At 42.3% G+C, this 23820-nt stretch overlaps 1 protein-coding gene across 1 annotated transcript in view; it reads right to left on the reverse strand.

Annotated features, from left to right (window-relative positions):
* Positions 1-23820, reverse strand: part of PIEZO2 (piezo type mechanosensitive ion channel component 2) — a 438513-nt gene that overhangs the window by 75375 nt on the left and 339318 nt on the right. Inside the window, exon 35 of the mRNA XM_073550976.1 lies at positions 20818-21011. Coding sequence (XP_073407077.1) covers positions 20818-21011 — 194 coding nt within the window. The remainder of the gene's footprint in view (positions 1-20817; positions 21012-23820) is intronic.

The following is a 23820-nucleotide window of genomic DNA, read 5'->3' on the forward strand; positions in this document are numbered from 1 at the left end:
TACAAACCCCCGGCAGCTGGCACAAGCCCCTGGCAGGCCTGTACAGACCCCCGGCAGCCGGCACAAGCCCCCGGCAGGCCTGTACAGACCCCCGGAAGCCGGCACAAGCCCCCGGCAGGACCGTACAGACCCCCGGCAGGCCCGCACAGACCCCGCACACAGACACGCACAGTGTCCGCCCACGCACCGCCCACACTCTTCCCCCCTCCTGAACTGGATGTGCAAGTAAAGGGGTTTCTTTCATTCCGATATTTCTGTCCCATTGACTTGAATGGGACGTCCGGTATCGGAATCGGCGATACCCGATACTTTTTTTGTATCGGGCCGATCCAATCCAATCCGATATTTCTCTATATCAGATGGTATCGCTCAACACTAGTCATCACAGAAAAAAATCACATCCTTGTGTCCGTCCTACAGCGTCGATCAGCAACACATCACTAATCGACCTCTGGCTGTTTTTGTTTTTTTTCTCTAATCAATTTCAAGGGGTGGCTCGAATTGTGACAGTACTTGCCCAGTAAGAGGACAAGGTATGGAATTAAACACAGATTTAAAGTTTATGAAAGGAAGGACACCAGGATTCAATCCCCTGAATGCCCTCGTCCTGGAAGTTAGTGAGAAAATTGTGTGAGATTTGGTGTACCCTCTGCTAAATCAAAGTTATCACCTCTACGTAGATAACTTTTATACCAACTTCCCACTCTTCAAGCCCCTCTCTGCCCGAGGTACCGCAGCCTGCGGTACTGTCCACAAAAATCAGAAAGGCCTCCCTAAGAAGCTAATTGGGCAGCTGCTAAGGAAGGGCGAGAGCAGAGCCTTATGTAGTGATAACATGCTAGTGGTCAAGTACAAGAACATGAGGGATGTCCTTATCTTTACCACCATGCATGGTGATGGCAGAACCCCCACTACTGTATGACATACCTCTACACAGGTTCATAAACCACACTGTGTAGTGGGGTACAACAAGAACATGGAGGGAGTTGATCTCTCTGATAATGTCCTCCAGCTGTACTATGTCATGAGAAAGGCCAAGGTGTGATACAAGAAGCTGGCTGTGCACATCGTACAGATGGCAATGTGCAACACTTTCGTGCGATCACGATGTGCATGTCAGACTGGTACATCATGCCTTCAGCTTCAGGAGGTAGTGATTAAGGCCCTGATATTTGACAGCCAGGAAGGAGTGGGTCCCAGTTCTACCAGAAATAAAGGTGCTCGTACTGTACCAGACCAATATTTCATTGGTGATGTCCCTCAAACCGCAAAGGAAGGTCGCAAAAATGGTGCTGAGTCTGTAACAAAAAGGGAATACGCAAGGACACCATTTGGCAAAGCGACACCTGCCCTGACAAACCTGGCCTGTGTATAAAAGAATGCTTCAGAATGCACCACACATCCATGAACTACTAAATTAATTTCTGACTTACACAACTCAAGTATGACAACCTGACATACACTACACAACTCATGTATGCCAACCTGATGCACTCTTACGTATATGCCACCACATTATAAAATTCACATACCAGGAAAACACTAGATCAATTAAAATGTAAGGTCACTTGTGGGGGGTTTCTACTGTTTACGCACATCAGGGGCTCTGCAAACTCAACATGAAGCCCGAGGACCATTCCATTAAAGTCTGCATTCCAAATCGTCACTCCTTCACTTCCGAGCCCTGACATGCATGGTTTTCTCCCACGTATGAAGCATCAGCGAATTCATAAGAAATTGCACAACAAATTTTGGGGTCCATTTTCTCCTGTTATCCTTGTGAAAATAATAATCATCATCAGGGGCTCTTCAAAAACGACATAGAATCTGCTTTCGATTCTAGTCAATTTTGCGTTCAAAAAGTCAAATGGAGCTCCTTCCCTTCCGAGCCCTGTCCTGTGCCCAAACAGAGGTTTTCTTCTACATATGGGGTATAGGCTTACTCAGGAGAAAATGCACAACAATTTTTGGGGTCCATTTTCACCTGCTACCCTTGTGAAAATAAAAAATAAAGGCTAAAAGATAATTTTTATGGAAAAAATGTGATATTTTATTTTCACGGCTCTATGTTGTAATTGTGAAGCACCTGGGGGTTCAAGATGCTCACCAGACATGCTTGCTTTCAATTCCAGATAATTTTACATTCAAAAAGTCAAACGGTGCCCCTTCCCTTACGAGCCCTGCAGTGCGTCCAAACAACAATTTTCTTCCACAGATAGGGTATTGCCTTACTCATGATAACTTGCACAACAATTATTGAGGTCCATTTTCCCCTATTACCCTTGTGAAAATTAAACACTTAGGGTTAAAAGATCATTTTTGTTGAATAAATGTGTTTTTTTTTATTTTCACGGCTCTACGTTATAATTTTTTGTGAAGCACCTGGGGGTTCAACGTGCTCACCGCACATCTAATTAAGTTCCTTGAGGGGTCTAGTTTGCAAAATGGGGTCACTTGTGGGGAATTTCCACTGTTTAAGCACATCAGAGGCTCTAGAAGTGCAACATGACATTCGCTCTCAATTACAGACAATTTTACATTCGAAAAGTGAAACAGTGCTCCTTCCCTTCAGAGCCCTGTCATGCACTTAAACAAACAGTGCTCCTTCCCTTCAGAGCCCTGTCACACACCTAACAGGGGTTTACCCCCACATATAGGGTATCAGTGTACTCAGGAGAAATTGCACAACAACTTTTGGGGTCCATTTTCTCTTGTTACCCTTGTGAAAATAAAAATCTGGGGCTAAAAGATACATTTTGTGGAAAAAAATTGATTCATTTATTTTCACAGCTCTCTACATTATAATTTTTTGTAAAACACCTGGGGGGTTCAAAGTGATCACCAAACATCTAGATAAGCTCCTTAAGGGGTCTAGTTTTCAAAATGTTGTCACTTGTGGGGAGTTTCCACTGTTTAGACACATCAGGGGCACTCCAAACTCTACATGGCCTAAGCTCTTGATTCTAGACAATTTTTTTTTAGTGTTTTTTTCCTGACAAATCTGGTATCAGTACACTCAGGAGAAATTGCACAGCAACTTTTGGGGTCCAGTTTCTCCTCTTAGCTAAAAAATTGGGCTAAAAGATAATTTTTGTTGAAAAAATTTGATTTTTTATTTTTGTTGTTCTAAATTATAAACCTCTATGTAGCACCTGGGGGTTTAAGTTGCTCACCACACATCTAGATAAATTTCTTTAGGAGTCTACTTTCCAAAATGGGGTCACTCGTGGGGAGTTTCCACTGTTTACGCACATCAGGGGCTCTCCAAACGCGGCATGGCGTCCGCTCTAGATTCTCACCAATTTTGCGTTCAAAAAGTCAAACGGTGCTCCTTCCCTTCCAAGCTCTGCCGTATACCAAAACAGTGGAATTTCCCCACATGTTGTGTATTGGCGTGCTTAGGAGAAATTGCACAACAAATTTTGGGGTCTATTTTCTCCTGTTTCCCTTGTGAAAATAAAATATTGGGGCTAAAAGATCATTTTTTGTTGAAAAAATGTGAATTTTTATTTTCACAGCTCAATGTTATACATTTCTGTGAAGCACCTTGGGGTTCAAGGTGCTCCCCACACATCTAGATAAGTTGCATGAGGGGTCTAGTTTCCAGAATGGGGTCACTTGTGGGGGGTTTGCAATATTTAGGCACAGCAGGGGCTCTCCAAACATGACATGGTGTCTGCTAATTATTGCAGTAAATTTTGCATTCAAAAAGTCAAATGGTGTGCCTTCCCTTCCAAGCCCTGCACCCAGACAGTGGTTTCCCCCACATGTTCGGTATCGGCGTATTCAAGAGAAATTGCATGATACATTTTGGGCTCCATTTTCTCCCGTTACCCTTGCGAAAGTAAAAAAATTGGGAGCTAAAGTAAAATTTTTGTGAAAAAAGTGAATTTTTTATTTTTTTCCTTCCACATTGCTTCAGCTCCTGTGACCTGTGAAGCACCTGAAATGTTAATAAACTTCTTGAATGTGGTTTTGAGCACCTTGAGGGTGCAATTTTTAGAATGGTGTCACTTTTGGGTATTTTCTGTCATACTGACCCCTCAAAGTCACTTCAATAGTGATGTGGTCCCTAAAATAATGGTTTTGTAAATTTTGTTGGAAAAAAGAAGAAATCTCTGGTCAACTTTTAATCTTTATAACGTCTTAACAAAAAAAATGAAGTTTAAAAAGTTTTACCAATGTAAAGTAGACATGTATGAAATGTTATTTATTAACTATTTTATGTGACATCACACTCTGATTTAAGGGCATAAGAATTCAAAGTTGCAGCGCTGGGGTCCTGGTTTCAAATCCCACCAAGGACAACATCTGCAAGGAGTTTGTATGTTCTCCCCGTGTCTGCGTGGGTTTCCTCTGGTTTCCTCCCACATTCCAAAGACATACTGATAGGGAATTTAGATTGTGAGCCCCATTGGGGACTGCAATGATAATGTCTGTAAAGTGCTGTGGAATTAATGGCGCTATATAAATGAGTAAAATAAATAAAAATAAATAAATATGTCATGAAAAAAGAGTCTGAGGCTATGTGCACACGCTGCGGTTTTTGCCGCAGCAGAACTGCAGCAGTTCTGCAGACAGTGTACAATAGCATGTTATCCTATGGGATTTACATTCTGCTGTGCACATGCTGCAGATTTTTAACTGCGGAAAAGCTGCGGTTTTGAATCCGCAGAAAGAATTGACATGTCAATTGTTTCTGTGGATTCTGCTGCGGTTTGCCACCTATTCCATTGTCCAGGTGGCAAACCGCAGGCCAATCCGCAGGTAAAACCGTAGAATCCGCTGACCAATCCGCAGTGTGTGCACAATGCCTTAGGCCATGTGAACACGTATGCAGAAAATTTCTGCATGAAAACCTGACTCAAACCCAGAAAACGCGCGTTTTTTTCTGTGAGTTTTCCGCGCGTTTTTTGTGCAAAAAACACGCGTTTTGAGTGCGTTTTTCCGGAGCAGTCCCAGTCACATAGAAAATAGCCAGAAATTCGGAATTTTCCGCGAAAGTAATGAGCATGCTGCGTTTTTTTCCGTGATGCGTTTTTTCACAGAAAAAAAGCATCAATATGAACAGAAAGTGTGGAATTCATTAAAATGAATGGGAAGCTTCTTTTAAGCATTTAAGCGTTTTATTTGGCAAAAAAACACGGAAAAAAAACGCAGGAAAAAACAGCAACGTGTGAACACAGCCTTAGAATCAGTTGGAAGCATTTTAGAGTTATTACCTCAAAGTGACAATGGTCAGAATTGTAAAATTTGGCCTGGTCATGAAGTTGCAAACAGCCTTATGGGGTAAAGAGGTTAAGTAAACTTGTTTTCAGCTTCTTCATTTTCTATTGAAGCACAATAAAACAACAGAAAAATTATGAACATATCTTTTTAATTGCTAGAACAGCTTTGACTCCTTAAAAGGGTTGTACCTAGATTGTTGATGAATTATGTCCCATTGTCAAAATACCAACAATCACAGGAACCCGAGTCCCAAGTCCCCTGTTTTAATGCAGTGAAGGTCCCATAGATTTATTTCAAATCTATGGCAATGAAAGAGATAATTCAGTGCAATATTCAGCTACAGTGCCTCATAGTCTCATTAACTTTGAATGGAAGAGCAGTGCGCATGTTCTACCACTACTCCGTTCATACATTCATACACTACCCTTTTCCCCATTTTAGTGATCTGTAAGGGCCCCAGCAGTGACCCACAGGAATCTACCAGTTATTACCTAGTTAGTGCACAGCTGACAACTAGTGATAAGTGATTGTTTACGACTGTAATACACCTTTAAGGCAAAGTTATTAAAGTGACGATGAAATGAAATAAGATTATCAGTTAAGTTCTTTGCGCAAAAGATAAAATTCTAGTACTACATCATCTACTCTTATCTGTGTTTAATTGTCCATAAGGAATATATTAAACACAACTAATATACAATAAGACTTAAAGACTGTAAGTTATTTTTGTCTTTTATGTATAGGGGGAAATATTTCAAATCAAACTAGTTATACATAAAGTGTCTCCTAATTTCACACTGGTCGGAGAGCAGAATATTTTGGACTTACATGAAAGTTCAATATTATTCAACAAGTCTTAAACGAATGACAGCTTCAATTTCTTAATGTTAATGATCACATCTTGCCAATTCTAACATTTATTTCCTTTCATGACTCATGTAACCAGGTTCAGTAATACACTTATTCTTTCAGGCTTAAAATTTGGATGAAATTATTTTAAATTGCATGTAGAGATTGGACAGTAAAATGTATGCTAAATAAACTTTTTAAAGTTAGATGATATTCAATAATTTTCAACAATATGTGAATTCAGCAATGACTCCAGATATATTAAATGAAGCCACTATGTAGTAGCCCTGGCAAATTCCTTACTATCCAAACATCATTGCAATCTTCACAACTTACTACTATTACTACTACTACTAATACCAAACACCTTACTAACAGACACAACAATTACACTCGCACTTCCATGTCTAACATCTCTGCTAGCCTCCTTTCTCAGCTTTATTACTGTCATTCGACCAATGGCATCCTCACTACTGCCTAAAATAAAAAAGATGACATTTCTGTATGTTTTAGTATGAATGAATCAGTAAATGTAATAATGCCTCTTTCATTCTAGGCATCAGTAGGGAATCCAGAGACTGGACTTTACAGACCAGTCACTGATGGCGTGTCTAATCAATATACTACCAATGTTTATAATGTGATAATTCCTCCACGCCAACGGATGCATTGTATCGCCAATATTCTAATCTCAGTAAGGACTGTTTTAAATATCCTCATATATCATCTGTACATGCACAGCTAACTTTAAAGGAAATTTGTTACCAGGTTTTTGACACCTAATTTGAGAGCAGCATAATGTAGAGACAGAGATCCTGATTCCTGCCATGTTTCACATACTGTCAGAGATGAGTGAATCTTTTGAAATTCTAATTTGCTGCTTTTCCCAACTTTCCATAAAATTTGATTTGCAGAAAACAAATTTGTGCTTCTCAATACTGGAAAGCTTGTAATTATTCATAAAATAGGGGAGAGCAGAGAGAGAGGACCCCACTGACCATAGGATTTTACACCTAACCTAACAGAGAGACTTAAACAGTAATACTAGAGATGGAAAATGACTCTGCAATACAAACTGTGCTCCACTTTGAACCACTGATGCATGATGGCTCGGGTACTGTCCACCCCTATACAAGGTATGATAATCTGCTAGATGTCATCACTGCAGGGCATTATGATGAAACCCGCACGACCACACAAAAAGACATTGGCTCACTCTCTGATGTTTGAGCAATGTGAAAATTGGTGTGAGGCAACTTTTGAATCTCAAAATGTTTGAATTCACATGAAACCGCGAATTTTAGGAAATTTGACTTAAACTCGATCCTCTGTGTATCGATCTGCTCTCCTCTACTTACTGAGCTGCTCGCTGCAGTTTTGAAGAAATCACTATATTGTCAGCAAGAGATTATCACTAGAGGAACTAGTATAACTACTGCCATGTAGTCCTCCCTATTCATGAGCTTGGCATAACCCTGCCACCAACAATGATTGCCAGCTTTCTGCCTGGCAATCATTGAACACAAAGATCTGTCAATCAGTGTTGTGGGCAAGGTTATACACAGCTCAGCATCCAGATAACTAGTAGATCTGCAGCAGTGAAAACAGTGATTTTATAATGACTGCAGCAGAAGCCCAGTAAGTGACACATTGCTGAAATCAGGGTTTGTGTTCCTAAATTATGCTGCTCAAAAACCTAATGTATTGTACAAAAAAACAGACTCAATGTATGCCATGCACAAATCTACTGTGCCTTGACAAAAACATAACCTCCACTGTAAATGTCATATGAAAACAGGAGAACTACAGGAGTTTTTTCTATAAAATTGCAAAACTTTTATTTAAATATCCAAAAAACCACAAACAACACACACAGGTAAAAGTGAATGTGTTCAGTCAGACACCACAAAGGGACAATGGGCCTCCATGTAAAATACATATATATATGTCATGCTGATGTATATCCCTGAGTAAAAAAGTCCCCCCCCCGACAGAAAGTATATGAAGGATAACAGGTCCTATAACAAAGCCCAAAAAGCACCAAAACTATAATGGGGCCACTTGTTTAGTAGCAGGGGATAAGATGGCTCTCCCTGTCCGATAATGTTTTTGCCCATCTAATACAGAATATCAATTACTCGGACGTTTATAGTGAGAAAGCGGCAGTAATGGCAGCGAAACGCGTGTTGGGGTGCGTTGGGACTGGGCGCTGAATCTCATATTGGGTAAGAAGTAACTTTCTCCTCCCCACCTCGCCCTATAAACGTCCGAGCAAGTGATATTCTGTATTGGATGGGCAAAAAACATTATCGGACATAAAAGGGAGAGCCATCTTATCCCATGCTACTAAACAAGTGGCCCCATTATAGTTTTGGTGCTTTTTGGGATTTGTTATAGGACTAGTGTTGAGCGATACTTTCCGATATCTGGAAATATCGGATCGGATTGGATCGGACCGACACCCCAAAAATATCGGGTATCGTCGATTCCGATACCGGAAACCCATGCAAGTCAATGGGGCACAAATATCGGAATGAAAATAAACCCTTTCTTTCCTTGCACATCCAGTTCGGGAGGGGGGAAGAGTGTGGGCGGTGCATGGGCGGACACTGTGCGTGTCTGTGTGTGCGGGCGAGGTCTGTACAGGCCTCTCGGGGGTCTGTGCAGGCCTGCCGGTGGTCTGTGCGGGCCTGCCGGGGGTCTGCGCGGGCCTGCCGGGGGTCTGTGCGGGCCTGCCAGGGGTCTGTGCGGGATGCCGGGGGTCTGTGCGTGCTGCCGGGGCTCTGTGCGGACCTGCCGGGGGTCTGTGCAGGGTGCCAGGGGTCTGTGAGTGTGTGCACAGACATTGTCCGATGGGACTACAAGTCCCATCGGGCTATGCCTGCTACAATGATAGTGATTGACACATTAGCCAATGATGGGACAGTAGTAGTCCCATCATCCGGCTAATGTGTTGAATGTAAAAAACAAAACAAAAAAAAAAACATACATACTACATATATACAACATTCATACAACATACATACATACTACATACATACTTCATATATACAACATTCATACAACATACATACATACTACATACATACTTCATATATACAGTTGTGGCCAAAAGTATTGACACCCCTGCAATTCTGTCAGATAATACTCAGTTTCTTCCTGAAAATGATTGCAAACACAAATTCTTTGGTATTATTATCTTCATTTAATTTGTCTTAAATGAAAAAACACAAAAAGAATTGTCCTAAAGCCAAATTGGATATAATTCCACACCAAACATAAAAAAGAGGGTGGACAAAAGTACTGGCAGTGTTCGAAAAATCATGTGATGCTTCTCTAATTTGTGTAATTAACAGCACCTGTAACTTACCTGTGGCACCTAACAGGTGTTGGCAATAACTAAATCACACTTGCAGCCAGTTGACATGGATTAAAGTTGACTCAACCTCTGTCCTGTGTCCTTGTGTGTACCACATTGAGCATGGAGAAAACAAAGAAGACCAAAGAACTGTCTGAGGACTTGAGAAACCGAATTGTGAGGAAGCATGAGCAATCTCAAGGCTACAAGTCCATTTCCAAAGACCTGAACGTTCCTGTGTCTACCATGAGCAGTGTCATCAAGAAGTTTAAAGCCCATGGCACTGTGGCTAACCTCCCTAGATGTGGACGGAAAAGAAAAATTGACACGAGATTTCAACGCAAGATTGTGCGGATGTTGGATAAAGAACCTCGACTAACATCCAAACAAGTTCAAGCTGCCCTGCAGTCCGAGCGTACAACAGTGTCAACCCGTACTATCCGTCGGTGTCTGAATGAAAAGGGACTGTATGGTAGGAGACCCAGGAAGACCCCACTTCTTACCCCGAGACATAAAAAGCCAGGCTGGAGTTTGCCAAAACTTACCTGAAAAAGCCTAAAATGTTTTGGAAGAATGTTCTCTGGTCAGATGAGACAAAAGTAGAGCTTTTTGGGCAAAGGCATCAACATAGAGTTTACAGGAGAAAAAAAAGAGGCATTCAAAGAAAAGAACACGGTCCCTACAGTCAAACATGGTGGAGGTTCCCTGATGTTTTGGGGTTGCTTTGCTGCCTCTGGCACTGGACTGCTTGACCGTGTGCATGGCATTATGAAGTCAGAAGACTACCAACAAATTTTGCAGCATAATGTAGGGCCCAGTGTGAGAAAACTGGGTCTCCCTCAGAGGTCATGGATCTTCCAGCAGGACAATGACCAAAAACACACTTCAAAAAGCACTAGAAAATGGTTTGCAAGAAAGCACTGGAGACTTCTAAGGTGGCCAGCAATGAGTCCAGACCTGAATCCCACAGAACACCCGTGGAGAGATCTAAATATGGCAGTTTGGAGAAGGCACCCTTCAAATATCAGGGACCTGGAGCAGTTTGCCAAAGAAGAATGGTCTAAAATTCCAGCAGAGCATTGTAAGAAACTCATTGATGGTTACCGGAAGCGGTTAGTCGCAGTTATTTTGGCTAAAGGTTGTGCAACCAAGTATTAGGCTGAGGGTGCCAATAATTTTGTCTGGCCCATTTTTGGAGTTTTGTGTGAAATGATCAATGTTTTGCTTTTTGCTTCATTCTCTTTTGTGTTTTTTTCATTTAAGACAAATTAAATGAAGATAATAATACCAAAGAATTTGTGTTTGCAATCATTTTCAGGAACAAACTGAGTATTATCTGACAGAATTGCAGGGGTGTCAATACTTTTGGCCACAACTGTATGTATGTATGTTGTATGAATGTAGTATATATGTAGTATGTATATATGTTGTATGAATGTAGTATATATGTAGTATGTATGTATGTTGTATGAATGTAGTATATATCTAGTATGTATGTATTATGTAGTATGTATATATGCTGTATGAATGTAGTATATATGTAGTATGTATGTAGTATGTATGTTGTATGAATGTAGTATATATGTAGTATGTATGTATTATGTAGTATGTATGTATGCTGTATGAATGTAGTATGTATGTAGTATGTATGTTGTATGAATGTAGTATATATGAAGTATGTATGTAGTATGTATGTATGTTATATGAATGTTGTATATATGTAGTATGTATGTAGTATGTATTTTTTTTACATTCAACACATTAGCTGGATGATGGGACTACTACTGTACCATCATTGGCTAATGTGTCAATCACTGTCATTGTAGCAGGCATAGCCTGATGGGACTTGTAGTCCCATCGGACGATGCCTGCACACACAACCCCCGGCAGGTCCGCACAGACCCCTGTCAGCCCGCACAGACCCCCGGCAGGCCCGTACAGACCCCCGGCAGGCCCGTACAGACCCCCGGCAGCCGCACAGACCCCCGGCAGGCCTGTACAGACCCCCGGTAGCCCGCACAGACCCCCGGCAGCCCGCACAGACCTCCGGCAGGCCCGCACAGACCGCGCATCATGATGACATCATTTCAGCAGCCAATCACAGCCATGCCATTAGTTAACATGGCTAACACAACTGGCTCATTGCATTATGGGAACTTCCGATTCCGGTATTCGATATTGTAAAAATATCGGTACTCGGTATCGGAATTCCGATACAGCGAATATCGGTCGATACCCGATATTTGCAGTATCGGAATGCTCAACACTATATATAGTCCATGAGCCGGGCCAGATATCGGTACTACCCGGAGTGACTAATTCTCTTTGGTGTTTTTAGGTAGATGCATGTCTGTAGTTTATGTTTTGATATGATAGCCCTTGCACATCAGTAGCTTAACCCCTTCAGGCCTATTTGTACCCAAATGCCTAGGCCATTTTTTGTAAATCTGACCTGTCACTTCATGCGGTAATAACTTTGGGACGCTATCACCTACCCACGCCATTCTGAGATTGTTTTCTCGTGACATATTGTACTTCATGGTAGTGCTAATTGTGAGTCAATAGATTTTACCTTTTTGCATAAAAAATTACAAAATACACGAAAATTTGGGAAAAATTCGCTATTTTTGAACCTTGAAATTCTCTACTTTTTACAAAAATGCTGATACCCCCCATAACAGTTATTAGTTTACATTCTCCACATGTCTACTTCACATTGGCATCATTTTGGAAATGAAATTTTATATTTTTCGGATGTGATAAGGCTCATAGTTTTATACGCAATTTTTAAAGTTTACGACTAAATTTCCAAAACCCATTTTTCCAAGGACCAAGTCAGTTCGGACGTCACTTTATGGGTCTTGTATAACAGAACCCACCCATACATTACCCCATTTTGCAAACTACACCCCTCAAGGTGTCCAAAACGGATTTTCAAAACTTTGTTAACTGCTTAGGTGTTGCACAGGAATTCAAGCAAAATGACAGTGAAATATCAAAATTTCAATTTTTTGGCAGATATTCCATTGTAATCCAATTTTACCTGCAACCCAGCAAGGGTTAACAGCAAACCCAAAATTGGTTACCCCAATTCCGCAGTTTATAGAAACACCCCACATGTACACGTAAACTAAATTATGGGCGCGCAAGAGGGCTCAGCACAGAAGGAGAGCTAGGCGGTTTTTGGGATAATAGATTACACTGGAAGAAATCCAGTGGGCCATGTCGTATTGGAGAGACCCTGAGGTACCCCCAGAGTGGAAACCCCCAACAGGTTACCGCATTTTGGAAACTATACCTCCTAAGGAATGTTTTAGGGGGTATAGTAATCACTTTGACCCAACAAGCGCTCCATTGGAGTTTCATGCACTTGGTTGAGGAAATTGAAAAGTACGTTTTTTACCGAAAAATGTCGCTTTAGGCCCACATTTTTCATTTTGAAAAGGGGGACCAGGAAAAAGTACACCCCACTTTTTATTCCCCATTGTCTCCCGAACACGGCAATACCACAAGTGTTGTCTAGAACCACAGTATTGGCGCACGGCAGGCTTCGCAAGCGAAGCTGCGGCAAAATTCACTGTAAGAAATCTATGGGGTCATGTCACATTTGGAGACACCCTGAGGTCCCGCACAGTGGAAACCCCAAAAAAGTGACCCCATTTTTGAAACTACACCCCCTAAGGAATGTTTTAGGAGGTACAGTAACCACTTTGCACCGGGAACCGGCTCCCGACCCGCGGCAATTGCCCGGCATATGATCCGGGTACGATTCGCCGTACCGCTACGGCGGCCGGCGCGAAGGGGTTAATGGTATTTTTCACCTTTTGAATAGATCCTACCTATATTTCCAAAAAATAATGATTAAAGGTCGATTTAGGGGAAATGCCAAAATGTCAACACAATGCATGTAGTATTTGTAACAAAATTTAATCCAAGTTATGTAAATACACACTGAACATGTCATGGGCTTGTCCATACTAATGTGTGTGTGTGTGTGTGTGTGTATATATATATATATATATATATATATATATATATATATATATATATGTTGTCATGGTATGCCAAGGTTACTTTAGGCAAAAACCAACAGATTGGAGAAAGAACCACTGAGGGATATACTGCACCAGATATCAGACGCTCCAACACCACTGCTGACCGGTATTGCTAGCACTAGGCTAAAGCTATAGTCGGCGACGCCCATAGTCAGGACGAACTATTTAAAGACCAAGGGCGTGGCCCAGCCCTCAGCCAGCATGACAACCTGGTTAACCCTATCCCGACTGGAACAGAATACCCAACAGGGTATTACCGCTGTCTGCCGGACACCCTGGTGTGAACAGTGTCCGACATGACATATATATATATATATTGTGTGTGTATGTATAATTATATAACGTTACTCCATAATATCTTCAACATCAGACTCTGAATCTGACTGTTGTTCTACTGGCTCGTCTTCAATCCCCTTGTTCTGGCATGTCTGTAACCTGCACATGTCCGTGCACTTCAGGCCATTGCTGAGGCAAGTACAATGAGGAAGTTCGCATGACCGCACACACTTGCAGGACAGTAGCTGGATAATAGCTTCTGGTGCTGGTGCCCCTCGCATCCACTTGACAACAAGCTTTCCGTTATTATCTATCATCCAACCGCAGTCTGTTGGGTTTGCAACAAATGGCTGGCTCTGCAGACTTCTCCTCCAGATCGCAGCCTGGTAGTTTGCACGCAGTGCATGCATGAAAAGGCAGTCTTGGCAAGGAGGGAGTTGACTTGACTCTACCACTCCACGTCTGGCACAGAACAGCTGATACCGGAGCCTGTTTACCTCAGTTGTTTGGGTAGTTGGCAGGTACATGTGGCAGGTGATTTCCTGTAACTTCTCAAAGAGTTCGGGAGACACTTCCCATGAACGACCAACTTCCTGAAAGGCATCCTGGTATGTCTTGTTCATCTTCAACTGCTTGAGTGTCGTCATCTTCCCACGGCCAGTGAATGCACTGACTGTGTCACAGCCTGTAAATGCATGCATACCAATCAATGAATCACACACGCTGCCTCCCAATGTTCTGCTCAGAGTGGTGATATCCAGGAATCTTGTCCGGTTCTGTGTACCGCATTTCTGGAACAGGTGAGATGGGATTTTGTGGCACATGCCCAGACACAGGACCATGACATCAGTATGCTCTGAAGTGATGATGACAGACTTGTAACCAGATTCTGCTGCATGAAGAGCATGGAGAAGGAGGCGTGTGTCTGCTTCTTCTTGACTTGACTTAAGGTCAGCAGCCTCTTCCCACTGTTCTTTGGTGATCTTAAAGCAGAGCTGCTCACATGTGACATACATCTCCTTCTCCTCAAGCTTCTCCCTGTGGTGTTTCGCCTTCCATTCTTCTACCAGAAACTTTATGAGACTTGCCTCGTTGGAGGAATTACTTGGTAGCTTTCTCCACTGCTGGATGTTGTGCCCATGTTGAATGTTCTTGAAATGGATCCCTGTGCCTTCATATCTGTTGACTCTTTCTGTATCTTTGATGGATGTCTCCTTGTAGACGTCAAAGACAATATCAATGCGCTTGCTCTTAGCACCCTCATGGATAGTGCGACTCATTGCTGTGCCTGCTAGCTGGGCAAATGTTGCATCGTTTCCCTTCAGTTTCTGAACCAGGCTCATCCCATCAATGATGGTTGCAGAGGGCTCAGGGATCACCTCTGCAGGAGGAGCATTCCTCTCCAACTCCCTTGCTAGGGCAGCCTTGTTGGTCTTGCGGATAGACCCATCACCGTTGGCAAGTGCCCATGGCAATGGCCCCAGGGGATGAGTCAAGACATCACTCATTTGTAGCTTTCTGTTCTCAGCTACAAGTATCATCTGGCCAAATAGGTTCCTGTCAGCCTTCAAAATTACCTCCTTGCCAAGGCCTTGTCTGTGTGTCTTCATTCTGATGTTAGAGAACGTTTTAAGATTGTTCTTCGTCATCTTGTCATGAAACAGTGTAGTTGGCGTATCGGTACCCAAATGCTCATCCTTGAATGTGTGATATGCATCCTCTCCTATACTGTATGCCCCTAGAAGGTCTTTGGCTACATCTGGTGATGCTGCAGTCGCTGTTGATAAACTGATAAGTTCACCATTATGCTCTTTGTTGAAGGGGTTCAACCAACCAGTCTCCAGCAGTTCAACAAAAGATCGGACATAGGCTTCATCTCTTCTAATCCTGGACACCTGTAGGTCTGAATGACTGAAGTCAGTATATTGTTGGTCTACTAGGGCCCTCAGCTGCCTCAAGTACATGCTGCGGTACTCCGATGTCAAGTAGAATCTGGCGACAGCTCCAACTTTGAGGCTGAAGCCTTTTGTGCCCCCTGGTGTCTGGGTGTATTTGTTGATTGTTTCTTCGATAGTCTGGTCCACAGAAATCCGTCCAAAAGGATTCTTGCTACCGATCTGGACCGAAAAGCCACCTTTCATGATATATTCATGGACCTCTGGGTGGTCTATGGGCAGCCGAGACATCGTAGCATAGTAATAGGTTAGGTATCGGGCATAGTTGACCTTGTCATAGGCAAAACACCACGGTATCATCTGTCGGATTGCTCCTAGGTGAAGCATCCAGTTGCCTTCTCTTGAAGCTCGAACCAGGGCCAGCATGGTCTCGACCATGTCCAAGTATGACATCCAGAATGCTGAGAGTTGTTCATTTCTGAAGGTCTCAAGATAAACTTGAAAGAGCTTCAGGGTAAGTGTGCAAGATTTATCCAAGAACTTTTTGAAGGATCCCTGCGACACACTGATGCGAAAGTTTGTGATGTTCTTCAGTGTTTCATCCAGATGGTGAAGGTCCCTTGCATGGTTTTCTTCTAGCCATGGAAGGAAGTTTTTCCATGCAAGCCTCATAAGTGCTTCATAGACCAGCTTGTGTAGTCTCACTGCTCTGTTGTACCTCCGGCCGTCCATCACTCCAGACACTGATCCTTCAGCGATGACACCGGATTCAACACACAGATCTCTAAGGCCTGCATCCTGAAATCTCTTACCTATGATGGAGAGGAGATTACAGATTGTGTGGAAGACACCCATTTTAATTATAATGTTCTTGAACTTCTCCTGTTTCCAGATAACCTCGGCAGCTTTGGCATAGAGTGCTTGATCAAACACGCACACAATTCTGTTAAGCTTCAGGGTCTGCATGATGGCATGTGTTTGCTCCAAGACTTCATTCACAGTGGACATGGCTGTTGCAGGAGCATTGATAGTGGGCAGGTAGCTTACAGTGTCCTGGGCCACTACAATGTCGTTGCGGATTTGGATGTTGAACCCAGTCCAACTGCTAATGGTCTGATCCTCATGGTCTGACATTCTAGCCAGAATCCAGATATGGTTCTTGGTTTTTGAATCCTGGACCTCCTCGGTAGTGTTAACATTCGCAGTCTCAATCCTGGGTGGCCCTCTCCGCCACCCAACATTGTATATTGGTAGCATTAATTCTGTCGGAATTATGCTTCTTTTCTTCGACTTGGTTACATCTGGCAGGACTTTTGTCATAGAGCATGCAACATTGGACTGAACAGCGATGCCATTGACTCTATGAGATGTACCTGCTCCACTTAGTGTCTCCTCAAGTCTGTCAATGTTATCCCAGGCCAAGGTTGTGAACACACCAGGGTAGATATTTGCTGGCATTGGGATGTCATCCGTTGAACATTCCAACTTCTGGATACAAAGGGCTGTATCAATCTCCTCAGCCGTTGAATATGACACACAGTGGCCAAGACGATTCAGAGTTCGAACCAGTTCTGTATTGCCGGTCAAAGACTTAATTGCAAAGGACAGCAGTACGTGCTTGGGTGGCTTTGTCTTTCCATTGGTAACAGCAAAAACCAAGTCACTGCCGAAGGATGTGGCAAGACGTTGAGCTCTTTCAGAGGGATTTTGGCACTCACAATCTCCTGTAAGCAGGGTTTGCAGGAATTGAGTGACTAATGCAAGAACGACATTCTGATCTGTATCGGGAGGCCATGGCTGACTCACATCTTGCTTCTTGATCTCATTCCTCAGCTGCATTGCTGCTTTGGTTGCGACATCTCCAGAGTTAGCGGCTCTTGCTTCTTGCAGATCTTTTGTCATGCTGTGTGCTTGCCGGGCAAGGTCGTCCATTGATAGGCTATATGGATAGACTAGAAGCTTACCTTTCTCATCGGAGAGAAACTGGAGTGATTCACCAAACTCTGTTTCAAGTTTTCGGCGAACATGTTTCTTTGTCGATGGTTTCAGTTTGATGATACCACGGGACATCATGCATCTCTGAAGCCTAGATGTGAGGTTTATCATAGGCAGTACTTCTGGGTTTGGGAACAATTCAGTCCTTATATACAAGAAGAGTTCCTCAAGGGCTTCTCTCTCTGCCTCTCCGTAGCGTACTTCCTTGCTTTCTTCCTGATTTTCTGCTGCACCAGACCTACAGGCCACTTGGGAATCATCTTTTGTGAATAGTTTATAGCACGACTTGTGGTAGTGCCCCTCTGAAGCAACAAGGTCTCTGCTAAGTAAACCAAGGATTCTCTGTGTGCCTTTCCTTATCGCTGCTCTGCGGATTGTCTCATCTGCTCGTAGCTCAACACACTGGATGATTGGCTCCCTTGTTTTTTCTCCTTTGAGATACTTGCTTGACTTCTAGCAGAACATACATACTTTGGCATACACCCTGCTATCACTGGGGGTACCCCTCGGTAGCCTCCTCCTGGGGATTTCGCTTGCTGTTTCGACATTGACACCCTTGGCAAGGATAGAATCCAGTGACTTCTTCATTGTAAAGAGACTACGACATTTACGGTGATATTGTATGTGTGGTATTTCTCGTTCTTCAAGGCCCTTAGCTGCTTCCAGGACGGATTCATGCTGTCTGATCTTTGCAGTCCTAAGCAATGTTTTCCAGGAGTCCAAATCCTGTAGGACCGCCAGATCATCACTGTCATCATTAGAGCAGTGTATGATACAGTCGATCCGTGATTTCTTCCTCGCTGGTACTTCCATCATGCCATTAGATATGTCAGTAAACACCTGCAAACACAAAGAAAAACATTAAAACCCTTGGCACACACACACACACACACACACACACACACACCTACACACACACACATTAGTATGGACAAGCCCATGACATGTTCAGTGTGTATTTACATAACTTGGATTAAATTTTGTTACAAATACTACATGCATTGTATTGACATTTTGGCATTTCCCCTAAATCGACCTTTAATCATTATTTTTTGGAAATATAGGTAGGATCTATTCAAAAGGTGAAAAATACCATTAACCCCTTCGCGCCGGCCGCCGTAGCGGTACGGCGAATCGTACCCGGATCATATGCCGGGCGATCGCCGCGGGTCGGGAGCCGGTTCCCGGTGCAAAGTGGTTACTGTACCTCCTAAAACATTCCTTAGGGGGTGTAGTTTCAAAAATGGGGTCACTTTTTTGGGGTTTCCACTGTGCGGGACCTCAGGGTGTCTCCAAATGTGACATGGCCCCATAGAGTTCTTACAGTGAATTTTGCCGCAGCTTCGCTTACGAAGCCTGCCGTGCACCAATACTGTGGCTTTAGACAACACTTGTGGTATTGCCGTGTTCGGGAGACAATGGGGAATAAAAAGTGGGGTGTACTTTTTCCTGGTCCCCCTTTTCAAAATGAAAAATGTGGGCCTAAAGCGACATTTTTCGGTAAAAAACGTACTTTTCAATTTCCTCAACCAAGTGCATGAAACTCCAATGGAGCGCTTGTTGGGTCAAAGTGATTACTATACCCCCTAAAACATTCCTTAGGGGGTGTAGTTTCCAAATTGCGGTAACCTTTTGGGGGTTTCCACTCTGGGGGTACCTCAGGGTCTCTCCAATATGACATGGCCCACTGGATTTCTTCCAGTGTAATCTATTATCCCAAAAACCGCATAGCTCTCCTTCTGTGCTGAGCCCTCTTGCGCGCCCATAATTTAGTTTACGTGTACATGTGGGGTGTTTCTATAAACTTCGGAATTGGGGTAACCAATTTTGGGTTTGGGTTTGCTGTTAACCCTTGCTGGGTTGCAGGTAAAATTGGATTACAATGGAATATCTGCCAAAAAATTGAAATTTTGATATTTCACTGTCATTTTGCTTGAATTCCTGTGCAACACCTAAGCAGTTAACAAAGTTTTGAAAATCCGTTTTGGACACCTTGAGGGGTGTAGTTTGCAAAATGGGGTAATGTATGGGTGGGTTCTGTTATACAAGACCCATAAAGTGACGTCCGAACTGACTTGGTCCTTGGAAAAATGGGTTTTGGAAATTTAGTCGTAAACTTTAAAAATTGCGTATAAAACTATGAGCCTTATCACATCCGAAAAATATATAATTTCATTTCCAAAATGATGCCAATGTGAAGTAGACATGTGGAGAATGTAAACTAATAACTGTTATGGGGGGTATCAGCATTTTTGTAAAAAGTAGAGAATTTCAAGGTTCAAAAATAGCGAATTTTTCCCAAATTTTCGTGTATTTTGTAATTTTTTATGCAGAAAGGTAAAATCTATTGACTCACAATTAGCACTACCATGAAGTACAATATGTCACGAGAAAACTATCTCAGAATGGCGTGGGTAGGTGATAGCGTCCCAAAGTTATTACCGCATGAAGTGACAGGTTAGATTTACAAAAAATGGCCTAGGCATTTGGGTACAAATAGGCCTGAAGGGGTTAAGCTACTGATGTGCAAGGGCTATCATATCAAAACATAAACTACAGACATGCATCTACCTAAAAACACCAAAGAGAATTAGTCACTCCGGTTGGTACCGATATCGTCAAAATTGGCTCTTGGCTCATGGACTAATAGGACCTGTTATCCTTCATATACTTTCTGTGTGGGGGGGACTTTTTACTCAGGGATATACATCAGCATGACATATATATATATGTATTTTAAATGGAAGCCCATTGTCCCTTTGTGGTGTCTGACTGAACACATTCACTTTTTACCTGTGTGTGTTGTTTGTGGTTTTTTGGATATTTAAATATAACTTTTGCAATTTTATAGAAAAAACTCCTGTAGTTCTCCTGTTTTCAAAAACCTAATGACAGATTCCCTTTAAAATTAAGTGGCCAAATAGTTCCTCTTCAGAAAGTTGGAAATCTGATTAAATAGTCACATCATATATTACGTTATTGTCCTGGATAGCCTAGTTTCCAAGCAGTCAGACACAGCAATATGCATTGCATCAGCGTACAAGTAGATTATGATTCACAATCTCTCAATACATCAGTATCAAACATGATAATGCACTTTTATTATTGCTTATTTTTATATATCTGTTTCATGTATCACTTTTATGTGTAGTTACTGTACCTGGATAAGCTATCATGAGAAGCAGCAGAGTCCGCACTGTCCATCCTTTTACTTGCTATTTTTCCATGGCTGTGATGACCAGAAGCTGAACCAGGCTGGTCGTCAAGTCTATCTAGTCCCGACTCTCTAGACATTGTCATCATTATGTGGTTTTGGTAATACATGTGAATGCTCTCCCGTGTGGGAACGTTACCCTAAAGAATTAATAAATAATTATTATAATTTTAGCTTTTGAAAGCTTTCAACATGCCTCATATTCAAGCTAAAGAAATATTTCAAATAAATCAAAATTGATGTAAAATTAATGTGCACAATTGTGAAACTTACCATAATAATTTCCAGAAACATTTTTAAAAGTTTCTGTATAATTTCCTAGATTAGATTTGATACCTTTAACATCACCATACTGAACTGTTGTTTAAAGAGGACCTTTCACAAAATGTTTTAATTTGAACTAAACACACAATGTAATAGTTGCTGCAGAGCATTTTAATAATATTTGCCTTTAGACTAACCTTATATTTACAGATAGATAGCATTTTTTTATTACGCTTTTCAGCTGTGGAGATATTACCAATCACATTGTTGACAACTCATAAGTTAACTTTAGTTGAGTTCAAGTTAGTGTTATTAGGGTATGTTCCCATGGTCATTAAATGCTGCGGGTTGGACACTGCGTACCTTCGCAGCGTCAAACCCGCAGCGGCAAGATGTTACAGCATAGTGCATGGGATTTCATGACATCATATCTCCACTATGCGTCCTGAGACGCTTCCGGCTTCCCTGCGGAGATGGACATGCAGCGCGTCTTTCCAGACCGCAACATGTCAATTTATATAGTGGAGACGCTCGGCCTCCGCTGCATAAATTACCCATTCACAATCATTAGATGCGGTAAAACCGCATTATCTTCTTAGTCACATGCGTATTAAGTGCGGGAACGCAGCTTACTACGCATGTGTACTAATTTAAATAATGCCATACCTTGTTTCAGTCGGACGTTCGCATACACTGCAGTTCTCACGATGAGCTGAGCTGACCGCAAGAACTGCCATGCACGTGACCGCCGGGGACGGGGTTATCTCCGGTCACTAGCCAAGTTCTCATGATCAGCAGACGGCGAGAACTGCAGTGCACTTAACCGCCGGGGACAGAGTTATCTCTGGTCATCAACGGTCATCTTCTTCAAGCTCTGCTGTGTCTGGATGTCAGGCTGGATGGTGGCATAATGCCACCTTTCAGCCAAAGGCATCCAGATGTAGCAGAGCTGGACTCGTCGTGGGACAGTATTTATATCTTCTCGGCGGACAAGTAAGGTTATACTGTTGCTTTTTTATTTTATTTCTCTTCCAGGAGACCGAGGGCTTTGGTGGAATTAGGCGATGGAGTAAGTATGGTTTAATTAAGATCTATTAAAGGTCTGTGTCATTATTTCAATTAAAGGACTTTATTTTGGCTGTGTCTTTATTTACCATGTGACTATAGGATTAGTAATGGATGTTTCGTCTTGATGTCACCGGACAATACAAAGGTGACATCAACCACACAAATATTAACCCACTTGCCACTGCTACAGGGCAAGTGGCAAGAGCCAGGTAAAGTGCCACAATTACTGCATCTTTGGATGCATCAATTGAGGGGCGACTGCATGCTGCTATTTTTAGGCTGGTGAGGGTCAAAATCCATGAGAATACCAGGCCGCAGCTGTCTGATTATTCCTTGTCTGGTTAACAAAAACAGGAGGACCCCACGCTATTTTTTTTGGAGGGGATCCCACTATTTTTGCTCACCATCCAAGGTAAGCAGACTGCTGCTGCCTGGTATTATCAGGCTGGTAAGGTTCATGGATATTGGATCCTTACCAGCCTGAAATACCAGTCCCAGTAGTCTGCTTTACTCTGGCTGGTTAACAAATATAGGTGGACCCCCACGCCATTTTTTTTTAAATTATTATTTATTTATTAAAAAGGAGAGGACCTCTCTCTGTGCTTTCCTCCACTTGCTGTGCCATGTACTTCTGGCTGTGTCACAAGAGTCACCATTATTTAAATTAGTACACATGCGTAATACGCATGTGACTAGGAAGATAATGCAGTTTTACTGCATCTAATGATAGTGAACAGGTAATTTATGCAGCTACATAAATTGACTTGCTGCAGTCTGGAAAGATGGGCCGCATTTCCACTATGCTGTAACAGCTTAGCGCTGCAGGTAGATATTGCGGATGTACGCAGCATCCAACCCAAAGCGTTTACTGACCGTGGGAACATACCCCGACATATCTGCACACAGGAAATCACTTTTTTTCCTTCCCAGAAGCCAACTTTCAATTAGCTTTATTTCAAATGACCAAAAAAACGCATGAAATGAAAAACGCACCAAAAACACAAGTAAAAACGCATCAAAAATGCAGATGACCTCAGAAGCAGATTTGGTGTAGATTTCACCTGCGTCAAATCCTGAGCAAATACTGAGCCATTCCTGATCGTGTGCACATACCCTTAGATACTTTTAACTGGGGTGTGTACTTCTGCCTCTTGTATGACGCTAACCAATCATAAGAAGTTAGCAACATAGAAGTGCAGAAGGACCTGTGATAATGTCATCAGGGTCACATGACCAAAGTCCAAAGATCCTGCCAGACAGAGTGTGTAGCCTAAATGAGCACTGAAGATATATTACACTGTACCGAAGTATGGAGCCATTGGGTGTTTATATCTATATATGGTATACATATATATTCATCTTTTACATTTTAAAAATTACAAAAATAAAATGAGCTAATGTAAAAGTTTTGGCACCCTTCGAGATTTGTGTGCTCAGATAACTTTGACCAAGGTTTCAGACCTTAAATAGCCTGGTAGGGTAATGGCTTGTTCACTATCATGGAGGGAGGGTAGCAGCAAGGATATATATTAGTAGGATAATAAAATCTAACTTTTAATGTATAATGAATTGTAGTTTTAGAGATATTAGAGTTCAAAGTCTCAGAACCATATTGAA

Source organism: Dendrobates tinctorius, unplaced genomic scaffold, assembly GCF_039654945.1.
Source record: "Dendrobates tinctorius isolate UK_male_01 unplaced genomic scaffold, ASM3965494v1 ptg000171l, whole genome shotgun sequence".
Classification (NCBI taxonomy): Eukaryota; Metazoa; Chordata; class Amphibia; order Anura; family Dendrobatidae; genus Dendrobates; species Dendrobates tinctorius.